At 46.8% G+C, this 15,079-nt stretch overlaps 1 protein-coding gene across 1 annotated transcript in view; it reads right to left on the bottom strand.

Annotated features, from left to right (window-relative positions):
• The window catches only part of LOC147730267 (uncharacterized), a 545,933-nt gene that overhangs the window by 201,940 nt on the left and 328,914 nt on the right, over positions 1–15,079 (bottom strand). The window contains exon 10 of the mRNA XM_086954056.1: positions 7,466–7,619. Coding sequence (XP_086810182.1) covers positions 7,466–7,619 — 154 coding nt within the window. The remainder of the gene's footprint in view (positions 1–7,465; positions 7,620–15,079) is intronic.

Raw genomic sequence — 15,079 nt, 5'->3', positions numbered from 1 at the left:
CAGGGCGCTGCGTCACAAGTCCGGCCACCCGTACTGTGGGTGCTCCCGTGGGTCCGTGCCGATTACCGGGCACCGGGCAATGCAATGCCACCGCCAATGGTCTCAGGAGCAATGATCAGGCGGATGAGCTCCGTTCCGTCACCCCCACTGGACCTGTGGGGGGAGGATGAGCCGTGGGACGGTGGCCAACTAGAACCCCCGATCTCCTGGGTGAATCGGGCAGCGTCCCCCGGTCTCAGGGCTTCGCGCCGCCAATCCCAGTGCGTCGGGCAGCCGGGTGCAAGGTCCCTCTCTGCTTGGCGACAGTCGGACTCAGGGCTGAAGTTCGGGACCGTCCGACCTCCACGCCGCCATTTTCTTCACACCCCGGTCTACACCTCGGCCGCCTCTTCCTCGATCTCCTCGGGGCCAGCAGTCCCCCAGCGATTCACCGATTACGTCCAGCTGTCCCCTCGCCCTTCAGAGGGCAGGAACGTTGTCTCCGGGTCGCCTAGGGTTCCGAAAAACAGGAGAATTAGCGGGATTCCGCGCGGAGCTGCGAGCTCACGCCGCCATCCCGATCGGCGTCCAAGCCACGCCTCTTAGAGTCAGATCTATCGCCTTTTCCACTTCTGTAGCTACAAAGATAACAGCATCCTCTGTGGTGCATGGTACCATTTCCTCAGCTTCTGAGATAGAAATAGAAGTGGTGGCACTGGTAGCTTCCGCGTATATTTGGCTAAAATGATCGATCCAGCCCTCATCTGGGATATTTGCCTCTAGGGGGGTATTTTCATCATCAGAAAAGAGTGGCTGGTTTATAATTTTCCAAAAAAGGCCGCTATCTTTTAGAGTTTCTGGTTCAAGAAGTTGGGCCAAAGCATTGTCTTTTAGGACCCTCTTCCTTTCTAGGATAGTTTTTTTTATAAGCAATCCTAGCATTAGCGATATCTGCACGGTTCTTAGGGATGGCTTTCAGAGTTTTTAATAGCATGCCATGCGCTTTTGAGCATTTCCTATCGAACCATCTTTTTCCCAGGAGCGGGTGCTGCCTAGATTTTTTCTGCAGACTACGATTGATTTCAATACAGATATTATCAAATGCTACTATAACATCCTTACATTCGCTAAGCATATTGCAACTTCATCCTCCACTTTGGACAAAACCTCTCGAAGAAAAGTTTCAGGGACTATTTTTGTCCATTTCAGCCTACGGTTTTGATCTTTTACCATAACATTTTGTCCCCCTCTAACTTTTACTGATTTTAGAGAAATTAACTCCGTATGCTTCATTTCAATTAAAACAGGGTTATGATCGCTAAAAACTGACACCTCCGTGTAGTATTTTATCACAATATTAAACAGATAAGAATACACAAAAATATAATCTATAATAGTACCCACGTCTTTACCCTTGAAGGTGCGGGACCTATCTTTTCCATCCCCACATCCTGATTCATGTAAATTCCATCTTGCAAGAAATGTTTCAAGGAGCTCACCTCGCCTGGTATGTTCCAGATGGACAGGTGTGGAGAGGGGGGACCATCAGCATCATGAATAATACATGGTAGTGTACATGGGTGAATGTTAAAGTCCCCTAGTAATATCAATTCAAAGGCATCTACATTAATACTGTAAGTTGACAAAAATGTATCCAATAGTTCCAAGTTTTGACTGGTTTGCTCATTTGCATGTGAATTATAAAAATTAACAAAAATAATCTTGGTTTTATCCTGAATAGATAGTTCAACAATCAGACAGTTTTCCGAGCCCGAAGAACATTGGGTTAGAGTTCCTTTTATGTCCAATTTGAAAAGGGTTAACAAGCCCCCCTTAGATGTTCCTGCCACACTACTACTGGCTGGGTTGAAAAAATGGCAAAATCCATCCAAAGAAAAACTATTTGTTTGGTCCCAAGTCTCTTGTAGGGCAATGATATCATAGGATTTTAAAGACTGTAGCCAATCAACATTCCCAGTTTTATTCTTTAAGCCAGCAATGTTCCATGTAGCAATTTTAAGAGTTGGGTTGATATCTGACTAGAGATCTCCGGAACAACGGGCAGTCAATCATTTTCCTCTAGTGATGACAAGGCAGAAAAACGATTATAGAGAGGTAAAGTGTGATCAGACTGCCTGTTTGCCACCTGATAACAGTAAGAGTCCGCTCTATTGTGTTGCAAGGGTACATTTAAGGGTACATTTAAAGGGGCATTCGACCCACAACCAGCCATTCCCCCCCCATGCCCATTTGCAGGATACCTTTGGTTATGAGGCACTCGATGTTGGGAGTTGTCCAGATGATTATAAAAAAAACCAAGAAGTCTAGCACATACTGAGTTATCAAGGTTTGGTAAGGAGGCAGCTCTAAGGAGGACTGTTGCAACGTGTTGCGGATGTTTAAAAATTACAATAATGCAGTCCCCACTTGTATTTTTCCTACCATTGCCAATCCAACTAACTCTACGTGTGGATATTATATCGTTAGAAAAGGCATAAGGAAAGCCACAGTTCCTATTCAACCAGGCAAGGGTTTTATTTTTTAAGGCAGCATGTGTTTCTAGCCTAGGGTCTGTTAGGCAGGAGTCAACCTCAGGCACATTTGTTAAAACCACCGTGTATGGAACACACTCCGGTGGGAGGTTGACAGAGTTCTTCCTCCTAATCCTACTCCTCCCGGCAGTGTCTCCCCCTGCTAAGTTATTATGGCTACCATTTAGTGCTACTTGAGGTTGTGCTGGTGTTTGTGCTATAGGTGTTGCCACTAATGGTGGGTTTGCAGTTGGGATGTTCGGTGCATGTGCAACTGTGGGCGCCTGAACAGTAACCCCTAGGCCACTAACCCTAGAGCTAACCGATACTAGACCAACAGGTCCCTCTGTAGTGTTACCCGAATGACCTTGTGGGCCAATTTGAGGACTCATCTGAATAGGAAGCCGGGTCATGTGGGAATCTAAAAGACTACCAAGTCTAGAGACCTCGCTGGCAACTAGATCTAACTTTTCCACCAGTGGTCTAATCAATGCCTTTAGTTTTGTCTCCATGATGGTAACCAAGAGTTCAATGTGGGCTGGATGTAAAGTGCTCCCACCCACTGTGTTTGCAGGCTCGGGACTATCTACCCTATTTTGTGGTGTTGGGCCTGTCTTTTTGGTCTTCCTTCCCACCACCCTTTTAACAGGTGCCTTCCTGCAAGCACGCACTATCCTCCGTGCAGGTGTTTGAGGCAATGAGGGTCTTGGGGAGGGTGACGATCTCTGACTTGGGGTAGCTTCAGTTACGATTTCCCGCTCCTCTATTGGCACTATAATGGAAGCGTCATTATTTCAGTCATCATTATTTGGAGCGGAAAAACCACTGTCTATATGAGGCAGCAGTGTGGAAGGTGCACTCAGCTTTATAGGTGAACTATCTGGACTACCCCTACCTAGTGATAGTCTCCTGTCTTTGTTAATTTTGCTTTCAACCTTAAGAAGATAATTATCCATTGTCCTAACCTCATTTACTGCCGCTGGTTTAGCTGACCTAAGCTTGGACATAATGAGGCCCTACAGATGCTAATTGTGGTGTATGTAAGATAGCAAAACCCAAGCCCCATTGTTGAAGAAAGAGCTATCAAGACAATAAGACCAAGTTAACTGAAGCAAACGTAAAACAATGATGATAAATAGGGCTTACTCTAAGTCCATAGTCCAGAAACAAGGAGCCAAGGTCCGTGGCCCAGCCCAGCCTCTTCTGGCCTCTGACGGCCGCAGACGGCCCGCCCTTGTCCCGGGCTTCTCCCGCGCCAAGCACACAGCGGAGCAAAGCCCGGCCGCGAGCAGCTCTCCGGTTGCAGAAGGCTCTCGCAGCACTCCCTCGCAGGTGCTCCTTTATGCCCCCAGGCACTTCCTGCTTCCGAGGGCGGCGGCGGCGTCCTTGCCGCAAGGGGCTGCTGGGAGTTTTGGTTTCTTCGTGGCCCGGCGGAGCCAAGCCCGGCCAGGCCACCAGCGGAGCAAAGCCCGGCCCTCCTCTCACCACAACGATGAAGCCGCCCAGCACAAGCAGACAGCGGAGCAAAGCCCGGCCGTGAGCAGCTCTCCGGTTGCAGAAGGCTCCCGCAGCACTCCCTCGCAGGTGCTCCTTTATGCCCCCAGGCACTTCCTGCTTCCAAGGGCGGCGGCGGCGTCCTTGCCGCAAGAGGCTGCTGGGAGTTGTGGTTTCTTCGTGGTCCGGCGGAGCCAAGCCCGGCCAGGCCACCAGCAGAGCAAAGCCCGGCCCCCCTCTCACTACAACGATGAAGCCGCCCAGCACAAGCACACAGCGGAGCAAAGCCCGGCCGTGAGCAGCTCTCCGGTTGCAGAAGGCTCCCCATCAGGGCCACTCATGGACAGCTAGCAGCAGCCTATCATAACTCGAGGGCAGGCGCAGCTTCTTGCTTCACCTTCACATACATCCAGAAGAGTTGGCCTTCACTTTCATGGTCAAGCAGGTCCCCTCCACCCAAGGGCAGTGCAGCTCCAGTCTTCACTGCAAGGCGCACCAGCGGGGCTCCTACGCTGTGCTAGATTGCGAGTCAGCCATGTGGGTGTGGAATACGCAACATGAGGGGTTCAAATTCTCTTCAGACATATGCAAAAACAAATTCAAGGAGGTGGCTCTTGGTGGTCATTTGTTATTTAGTTCCCAGTAGCACTGATGGAAGCAGGTCAATTCAGTAGATGTCCATGGTTGAAAATCCATAAATGTGGCCATTCTAGGGAAGGCCACACCTTTCTGTAATGTACGCAATTAGGTAAGTACCAAATGGTCAAAGCAATGTGCATTACAAAAGAGACAGTGTACACTTCCTGAGCGGGAAGGTCTGTAATTTCAGACATCCCCCAAGTTTTCAACAAATGGGTAGGTCTCCGATAACCACAGGACACAGTATAGATATATAATTAGGGGTAAGCTGTCTTGATGGACCAGGAGGGGCATCTGATCATGTTTTTTGTATCCCAATGGCGCAGAGGCTTAGCAGGATTTTAATGTGGATTCCTCTGAGCCCTAAAGGACGTGCTGCAGAACTGGGGTACAAGGGGGAGGCTGCATGCAGCTATCTACACAAGGCAGCCTAAAGGAAATCCTTGTTTCCTGGCAGTGGACACAAATCAGCTATCACATGGAGTCAATGCATGTAATACACAGCACAAACACACAATTCACATGCTGAAAGACCCCAGATACGGGAAACTGAATGGACTTAAACATAGGGAACTGGTAGGCTGCTTCTCTACTAGGAGTATAGGGAAACAGTCTTGTGCTGCTTTTTGGAATTTCAGCTGCCACAATCTGTTAGTCTGATTGGGATACGCTTTCAGTGCACCCCGGCCAGGCAGAGCTTTGCGCTCTGTGGATGAGCTACACCAAAATGCATGAGAACCCACAGTGGGCTCACTCAGGCCAAGTCTACATAGTTTTAGTCACTGCACTCGTCTGCATTACTACTCCAAGGATCATTAAGGGCGTGTACGAACTTTCCTTCTTTCTCTGCAATCTAAACCAGTCAGTCATAACCAGGTAGGCTCAGCATCACCTGACACCCCTCGGGAAGATATTTACTTGCCTGCATTATACTCTGAGGGCCAATGATGATCTGCCTTTCCCAGAATCTAAATCGACCACTCAATGTGCTCTAGGCCCAGAAGTGTCCCACTCAAGAGCAGCTTTTGCTTGTGACTCCACTCTCAGGTCCCCCTCTCCTACTTCGACTGACTGTCTAGGCATCAAACCACTAAAGCATCCCACTGTCCAGGCACCCTCGGGGAGGAGCTGCTGAGGACAACTCTGTCACCTGTTTGGCCTGATTCGGGACTGGAACGGCCTAGGGTAAGCGATCATCACCCATAGCCACACCTCACATCCTACACTGACCCACACACCACGCAGACACCATACTTGCAAATCAAACCCAACATTCACAAATACTGCTTCTCTGCCTACTTCCCATGCGTATCAACACAGGCTCAGCAGCTGATCACACATCTGTTACAGCTGATGTCATCACACAACACTCTTCATCACAGAAACATGGTACACATACACACACACACACACACACACACACACACACACACACACACACACACACACACACACGTCCTCAATGTCTGTGGAGATAGAATAGTAAATCTATTCTTCCCTGTGCATGTTTAACTTGTCAATAGAGTGTTAGCCAACATTTTGGAGTCAATGTTCGAGTAGGTTTATATGTCTGTCCTCGACATTTTCACCTTCAACCCTTTTGTGGAATCACAGCCTGATAGGGCCTCCTTTCCAACATTCTATAGCTATAGTGTGTTACTTTGCAGGGTATCATACTAAGAAACCATCTCATGCTTCCTGCTTTTTACATAAATATTGACTCCTTGTGTATGATTACATTATGTGTGGCTTACTCACCTCTTTCCTGTGTCCTCACTCTACTTTCTTAAAGGGTAGTGGTTGTAGTCTTTTCTTGTAATATGTATGAGACTCACTCTCTTCTTGCTGAGACTGGAGAATCTGATTTTGTGAGCGTTTCTCATCTGTGATACTGTCCACTCTGGGTGAAGTTCTCAGTGTCCGGCTGAGACCTGAAGAACTCCACGGCGACTGCGCTCAGAGTGTGGGCATCTCCCGCTGGTGAAGCATCATTGGATACAGTTACCTTCTGGAGTGTAAGTGTCTGCAATGGACTCCTTCTGCTGGAGAACTGGAGAAGGTCTTCTCTTATGGGTGAGATAGAGGGGTCCTCACCTTGTAAGATCATTGATTATGAGGGTCTTCCTTGCTATGCTGCTGGAAGACGTCACTGTCTACAGCACTAATCGTTATGATGGACGCCATCCCACGTTACTGTAGAGCTAGAGGACCTGATGCCCATTGACTCATTCATTATGAGTTACTGCTTCTTTTACTTGCAAGACACAGATCCTCGCCTTCCATGGCTTGCACATTTTATAAGGTTGTGACTCGTCTTGCTGTAGCGGCAGAAGGTATCCTCTTGCATGGGAAACGCCTCATCTCCTTCTGTATAGAGACGCTACTCTTGCATATGTTCATGTGTTTATAAAGTGCTGTGTCACACCTTGATGTACAGAACAGCTTACCTTGCAAAGCATTGTGTATTTTACTAGAGGCTGTGTTGCTTCTTGATGTACAGAAGAGCATACTTTGCAAAGCATCATGTATTTTATAAGGGGCTGGGTCACCTCCTGCTATGCAAATGAGCTTACCTTGCTAGGGATCATGGATTACAAGTAGCTTCTACTCCTCTTGCTCATGAGAGAGGACTACTTGTGTTTAGAATCATGTATCTTACAAAGGGCGGCAATGTACAGAGAATCTCACTTTTCAAGGCATTATTTTGCAGGGCGTGCCCACGCCTAATGTTCTATGTGAATTTACTGGGTGGTTTTGTAGATTGATGCGTGTTGCTTCACGTTATGGCCTCTTCTGAGCTCTATAAAGACAGAAAACCTCACCTTGGGTAGGATCGTGGACAATGAGGGGGCTCAGGTCCTCTTTGTTCAGCAGGCCGTAAAGGTCGCTGAAGAAGTGTTTGTTGATCACAGCCTGGAACTCTTGAATGGACAACGCTGGTCCGTGTGTCTTCAGTGCTGCTTCTGCCTCACTTGGCTGGACAGGAAAATAGAGCAATATGTAAGGTAGTGATATCTAATTTACATGCACTGTCATAAAATTTCATCCAACCTGATTCACAAAGGTAAATATACAGGCCTATAAGTTTAAGGTGTCTAAGTGTACGTGTCCATTGTTTTTTTTTATATTCAAAATTTCTTTTTTTAAGTTCAAATAATTTTATTGAAAAGAAAACAAGGTGAACATACAAGATATACAGTTTATATCTTACAACTTCACATTTCAATCTTGTTCTTTCCAAAGCAAAGGAATTGGACAGATAATATAGAAGTGACAACAATATACAGTAAATGATATTCAAAATTTCTGATTGGAGCAATACACCTAGATGCAGACTTACATGTCTGTCTCCTCCTCAAATGAGAGGTGGAACCTCATTATTTACAAAAATGTAAAATAGCTTAATGTGAAATAAGAATACAAAATAATGTTATATATTATTGCACCTAATACAATGAAATGTAACAGCACATTGACTCATCAAAGTAAATGTGTAGTAAATAAATATATTATATTAATTTAGAAATGTTAAATTTTAAACAATGGTTTAAAAGAATACTCCCCCCAACATTTTTATTTCTATTTATTTATTAATTAGTAAACTCAGTTAAAGGTTTTGTATTTAATGAATTGAAATAATTTTTACTTTTTGAAAGGAAATGTTATTTTTTTACTGGAATGTTGTATTTTTTCTAATCTATAATTTCATTGATCAGTACCATCATTTGTAGCATATATATTCTGCTCCACCAAAAATACGGAGAGAGGGGCTACAATAGCAGAGTTCCGGGTTAGGCTCCGGAAGGCCAAATTATCGCCACCTTTGTCCCTTACGTCAAGGAACACTTGATGCTTCCTTGAGTTAGTTGCAACAATGCAGCCTTAACAACGAGTTTTGGCCATTAGCCTTGATCACTGTAATATAATATATATTCACTGAAAAAACACAGCTGCTAAAGGTACATTAGCAAAACCACTGAAATTCCCCAGTTATCGTTATCTCAAGTAACCATAATTCGTGCCCTAAATTAACTAGAACCAGCACCCCAGCCGTGCACAGTGTGGTTATCAATTATGTAATTTCAGCTGTCATTAGGCATGTTATCAATGCAGTCTTTGAACATGTCAGGAGTACTGTAACATGAGAGGGCAGAAGCAGTGCATAGCAAGGGTGTGAGCTATAGTCTGTGATTGCAGTATGTGAATCCAGCCCCCATAATGCAGCATGATTTTAGCATGATGGTGGCACCATACACCATGACGATTTTTTCAAAGCGAGAAGGCTTAGTACCATCAATTAATTATGATGTGAAGTCTCCAAGGAGATGTCTTTCAGACGCTCTTTATTAGAACAGGCACCTTACTTGTATAACTGTATAATTTCCCAAATCCTCTCAAATTGTCGGCCGAACATTAGAAAACCTCTCCAAATCATTTTTTCTTTCCCGAAATAGACCCACAAACGGTTATCTCTACCAGATAATTTTGTAAACATCTGCAGCAGCTTCTGTGACCCACTCCCTGTCCAACCCTTTTGTCTGATTAGCCATGTTTCTATGTCCTACCCTCTTGCACCCCGTATGGCAACCAGACAATACCATAGGGTTCATCCCTCAAGACTCTGACCTCCCAGACCCCACGCGCCAAGTCTGTCTCTCTACCACCTCACGAACTCAGTGGGGATCCTGAAATGTACCTTCTTCTGGGGTACATTTCCACACCTTCTAAACAGAGGAATGTTAGCCTAGAAGGAATATAGGGAATATCCCAATATTCAAGTGTGAAAGGCTGGTAGATCAGGGTCATGGGCAATCCGATGTATATGTACGAGCATTCCGGATTTAGAGTTTGGCGAACGGGTTACTTTGTCACAAATGTGGTGGCTATTCTGTCTGCCGTAATACAAGTGACAATGGATATAAGGCACTTGTAATATGGCAGACGAGATATCCGCCACGTTTGTGATGGAGTAACCCGTCCATCGAACTCTAAGGGCTTGATTACGAGTTTGGTTGTGAGAAAGCGGACCGGCATGCCGGCGACCCGCTTCTGCACAGCCAAACCCATGGTAGGGCTGCATGCCAGATTTAGAGTTTCAATGTCCTATGGGGTGTGGCACGCTGTATGGATGAAAAACAACCTTTCGGTTATCCGTTGTTTGTTTTTGTTTTTAACTCTGGTTGGCTTGGGTGCTAGTGGGTTTCTCCCTTTGACCCATGGGAGTGAAACCTTGAAACCAATATGCAGTGCACTGTTAACTCAATAACAGTGTGCCCATCCAGCACTTCCTTCGAGACGAAGTCTTCCTAATATTCCTCTGTTAGAATAAAATGATCTCAAATAAACACAATAAGATGGATTTGACTTGAACGTTTTGTATTTATCAATTTCACTTCGTTATCTTCATTGTTACATCACAATTCTCCTATTAACTGAGGTTGATGCCACTTGTAATATTCATGAAATCACAGTTTGTGTATTAGAATCCATTCAATACTGTGAATCCCTATGCATTTCGGGACTGAGCCCTTCTTCAGGAGACATGCATTTAATCTAGAAAGAAAATGGCATATAATTGTAATCCAGGAATGTCTACGCTCCCACATTATAGCACAGGTGTGCAATGGTACAAATTTGTGGCGTTGTGAAATGCTGCTGTGCAAAAATTAAAGGAAATCTGCTTCTCTTCGCGCAACTATATTGGAATTGTGCTCTATGAAAAAATAGTGCGACATTATGCTGAAAATTGGTGTCTTAACGAAAAAGTAAAGTCAACAAGTCAATTGCCATTGGTGATAGTGCGCAAACGACGGTACTCAAAGTTACTGTCTTCGTGCTGGTGAAAAAAACGCTATTTGGATAGTGAAAAAAACAATGTGGTGGGGTATTTTAAATGTGTGCCACTTGTAATAGTACTCGGCGTGTCTTCCATAAAGTAAAACATCGCTTCATGCCGGTTTTCGTGGTGCCGGTGAACATTAGATTATTAAAGATTATTAAGGGTTCAGTCCTGAAATGCATAGGGATTCACAGTATTGAATGGATTCTAATACACAAACGGTGATTTCATGAATATTACAAGTGGCATCAACCGCAGTTAATAGGAGAATTGTGATGTAACAATGAAGATAAGAAAGTGAAAAAGATTTAGAGTTTCCTCATGTCTGGCAGGCTGTTGTGGGCGTTCCCACGGCGGTTCCTCTGAAAATGAGCACTGCAATGGGAATGCCAAAAACAGTTCCGGCACAGCATGGACTGTAAAGTCTTGAAACTCGTACTATGTTTGGTGGTGCTGCAGCAGCACCACCAGCATATTACTCAGGCCCTGACCGCCGTGCCACCGCCAGGGAATGGCGGTCCCCTAGCACCTGCGACGTTGCAAGGGCAGTACGACCACCCTACTTATAATGGGGCGGACGGACCACTGGAGGCTAGAGGGCCACCGTCGCACCACCATGAGTCTCGCGGTCCGTGGACCACCAGACTCATAATCAGGCCCTTAATCAGGCCCTTAATCCCAACTCTACTTGCTGTGTCATACAGTTTATTCAACCTCCACCTTAGGGAGAGAGTAAGAGTACTTCCCGGCAGGTATGATCCTTGGGTTTGGGTTACTTGAATTTCACGGTGACAGCAGCCAGCATGTGTAGAAGAATTCCATTGTTCAGGACACAAACATAACTTGCTCAGCTCTGGAGGGCTATGAATGCTCCATGAAGCCCACTGGTTGTTATTATTAGACAAACAGATGTCGAAACATAGAGCTCATGAAGACACTCTGGCTGTAACACGGAGCAGCTCTGGTTCTATTATGTGTCATTAGTCTATGTATTCATCGTTCTTATGAACGTGCATTTAGCGCCCATCAGCACTTTCCGTTTTGGCAGGTAAGCAGAGCAGATGGAAAGGCAAAGAGATTTTATCCTCCATTACACCATGGCCCTCTTCAAGACTGGTCCTGTGTTTAGTGCAATATTTATCACACCTCATAAATAATAATACCCTGGAGATAATGGGGGATGTGGTTTTGTGTGCTTTCTGCACTAAAATCCACATGCTTGGGCAATTGCGCGTTTTTCCTCTTATTGAAGTTTGATACGTTCCACCTACTGAAACTGACCTGAGAAAAGCTGTGAGGGAGACTAGCCACGCAGTTCTCGCCACAGTGCGCGCAATTGTGATATGTGTGGTGAAATTCACCGGGCACTCATAGTAATGGTCAAAGTGGTTAAGTACGAGAGCCAGAATTAGAACCAAGGCCACTTAAGAGTGAGACTGAAAACAGCTTAGCCATTGACAACTGCCCTCCCATGTAGAGGCTTCCTGGCAGAAAGGTAAACAAGCATTGGCATCGCCAATAGGCCTTGCTTTAGGGACCTTATAAGTGATTAGCTATGCAACACTTGATGTTGTTTAATGAAGGATATTGTGCTGGATAACTAAACACTTTTAATGTTCCAAAGGCGCGACCTATTGGCTCTACTGTGAGGGGCCTTATAAGTTTTTAGGTAGAGCTACTCTACTGTGAGGGGCCTTATAAGTTTTTAGGTAGAGCTATTGACTTTGCCAATGTTTTTTAGCTGTTCTGTAGAGAAGTGAGGCTGCTCTGCAGCATGCTGAGAAGTTGCAATTAAAAATTGTAAGAAGCGCTGAGTGATGCTGTGGTATTGTTGAGTGATGCTGTGCTGGCCCTGATTTATGCAGCGGTGGCGTTGTGTGATGCTGTACTGGCCCGCAGTGATCCTGTGGTGGTGCTGACTGATGCCTTTGGTGATGCTGATTGATGCTGTGGCGCTGCAGAGTGATCCAGTGGTGAAGGTGAGTGATCATGTGGTGGCCCTGAGTGATGCTGTGGTGGTGCTGAGTGATGATGTGGTGGTGCTGACTGATGCTGTGGTGGTGCTGAGTGATGCTGTGGTGGTCCTGAGTGATGCTGTGGTGGTGCTGAGTGACACTGTGGTTGTGCTGACTGTTGCTGTGGTGGCGTTGAGTGATCATGTGCTGGCCCTGAGTGATGCTGTTATGCTGCTGACTGATGCTGTGGTGATGCTGTTTGATGCTGTGATGCTGCTGGGTGATGCTGTGGTGGTACTGAGTGATGCGGTGGTGTTCCTGAGTGATGTTGTGGTGCTGCTGAGTGATGTTGTGGTGAAGGTGAGTGATGCTGTGGTGGCCCGGAGTGATGCTGCGGTGGTGCTGAGTGATGATGTGGTGGTGTTGACTGATGCTGTGGTGGTGCTGAGAGATGCTGTGCTGGCCCTGCGGGATTCTGTGGTGGTGCTGAGTGTCGCTGTGGTGGTGCTGACTGATGCTTTGGTGGTGCTGAGTGAGCCTGTGGTGTTGTTGAATGATGCGTTGGGTAACAGTCACAACTCACATTATGTTTTTGTCATTTTCCCGTAATGCAACACTACAGAATGACACACTAGCTCTTCACAACAAACATCGACAATGTTATACTTTATAAAAAAATAAACTAGAAGATTTGTTAGATTTATAGGATACAGACTTACAGAGCCAAGACCAGGATTCCAAACTGCTTTCCCATTTTACATGGTCAGCTTTTGTAGCCACTAAGTCACATTGGGTCCCCTGAAAGCTCGGCTTGTTTTGGGCTTGAGGTTCCAAGAGGACCTCGAGCTGCTCCAGAGTCTAGCATCCGGCTCGAGCTTTCAGACTAGCCCACCCACCTCTGAATACCGTTGTACAGAAGACAGCAGCAAAACCCTAGTGCATATAGGATAGGGGGACGCCAGTGTATTAAAGGGCATGACATTCTATCTAAGGATCACAGCACGAGTATATCATGGAAAACCATCTAACGAAAACACAACCCGCCCTCATCCAGTACTCACGTCCCCACACTCATGTTGCTCCTTCATATGTTTGCATGTACCTTGTTGGTATTGAATCTATGCTCTTGCTCTACACACAGCCAAGCGGACCCTGGAATGGATCATCTCGTTCCTCACCGGAAGAACACAGAGAGTCCGCCTTCCCCCGTTGCGATCAGAGGCCACCGAAGTCATCTGCGGCGTACCACAAGAATCATCACTCAGCCCCACCCTCTTCAACGTCTACATGAGTCCTCTTGCAGCCATCGCACGCCAGCACAACCTCAACATCATCTCCTACGCCGACGACACCCAACTGATCCTCTCCCTCACCAGAGACCCCGCCACCGCCAGAACGAGCCTACACGAAGGGATGAAAGACGTCGCCGAGTGGATGAAGAACAGCCGCCTGAAACTGAACGCAGACAAGACGGAAGTCCTCGTCCTGGGACCATCGCCCTCCGCCTGGGATGACTCCTGGTGGCCCCCCGCCCTGGGCGCCACTCCCAAGCCAACAGACCACGCACCAAACATGGGCTTCATCCTGGACTCCTCCCTCTCGATGACCAGACAATTCAACGCCGTCTCCTCATCATGATTCAACACCCTGCGCATGCTCCGCAAGATCTTCCGATGGATCCCGACCGAAACCAGGAAGACGGTCACCCAGGCACTCGTCACCAGCCGACTGGACTACGGAAACACCCTCTACGCCGGAACCACAGCCAAGCTACATAAAAGACTCCAACGCATCCAAAACGCCTCCGCCCGACTCATCTTAGACATCCACCGACGCAGCCACATCTCCGGCCACCTGAAGGACCTGCACTGGCTCCCCATCAGCAAGACGATCACGTTCAGGTTCCTCACCCACGCACACAAATCTCTCCACGAACTGGGCCCCAAGTACCTAAACGACCGCTTGACCTTCTACATGCTCACCCGCCAGCTACGCTCTACAAGCCTCGCCCTCGCCGCCGTACCACGCATCCGAAGAGCCAACGCCGGAGGTAGATCCTTCTCCTACCTGGCGGCCAAGACATGGAACTCTCTCCCCATCCATCTTCGGCTGACACAGGACCATCTCGCCTTCAGGAGACAACTCAAGACCTGGCTGTTCGAGCAATAGCGGACCCCTTCCCCCAAGCGCCTTGAGACCCTGCCTGGTGAGTAGTGCGCTATACAAATGTTATGATTGATTGATTGATTGATTGATTGACCCTCCGCCTCTGCCTAAGTGGACTAAAGACCTGTAGTCCGTGCCTGTCACCACGAAAGCTCCTAGTCACAGGGAAGCCACATAAAAGACTTCATTTCCCATGGGTCAAAGCGGTCTTCGGAACGTCGCCTCACAGTGGAAAGACATGAGTCGAGTCGAGTCTTAAGGGTGCTAATCGGGGTGCTGGAGGGAGGGGTTAAACTCTACGCACGTATGCTGCTGAGTTGGAGTTTGTGAAAATAAGAGATGGGAACAGGCGCAAAATGAAAAAATATATTTCAGTATACCATAAATTAAAGGTCGGTGTGTTGCAGCGGGAAGGTGGCGCGAGGAGGGGTCATTAAAGAGTAGGGAGCAAAGGCAGACAGTCCATGTATACATTT

This window comes from Lissotriton vulgaris, chromosome 2_1 (assembly GCF_964263255.1).
Source record: "Lissotriton vulgaris chromosome 2_1, aLisVul1.2, whole genome shotgun sequence".
NCBI classification, from domain to species: domain Eukaryota; kingdom Metazoa; phylum Chordata; class Amphibia; order Caudata; family Salamandridae; genus Lissotriton; species Lissotriton vulgaris.
The sequence above is the reverse complement of the archived record's forward strand: the minus strand, read 5'-3'. Positions and strand labels throughout refer to the sequence as shown.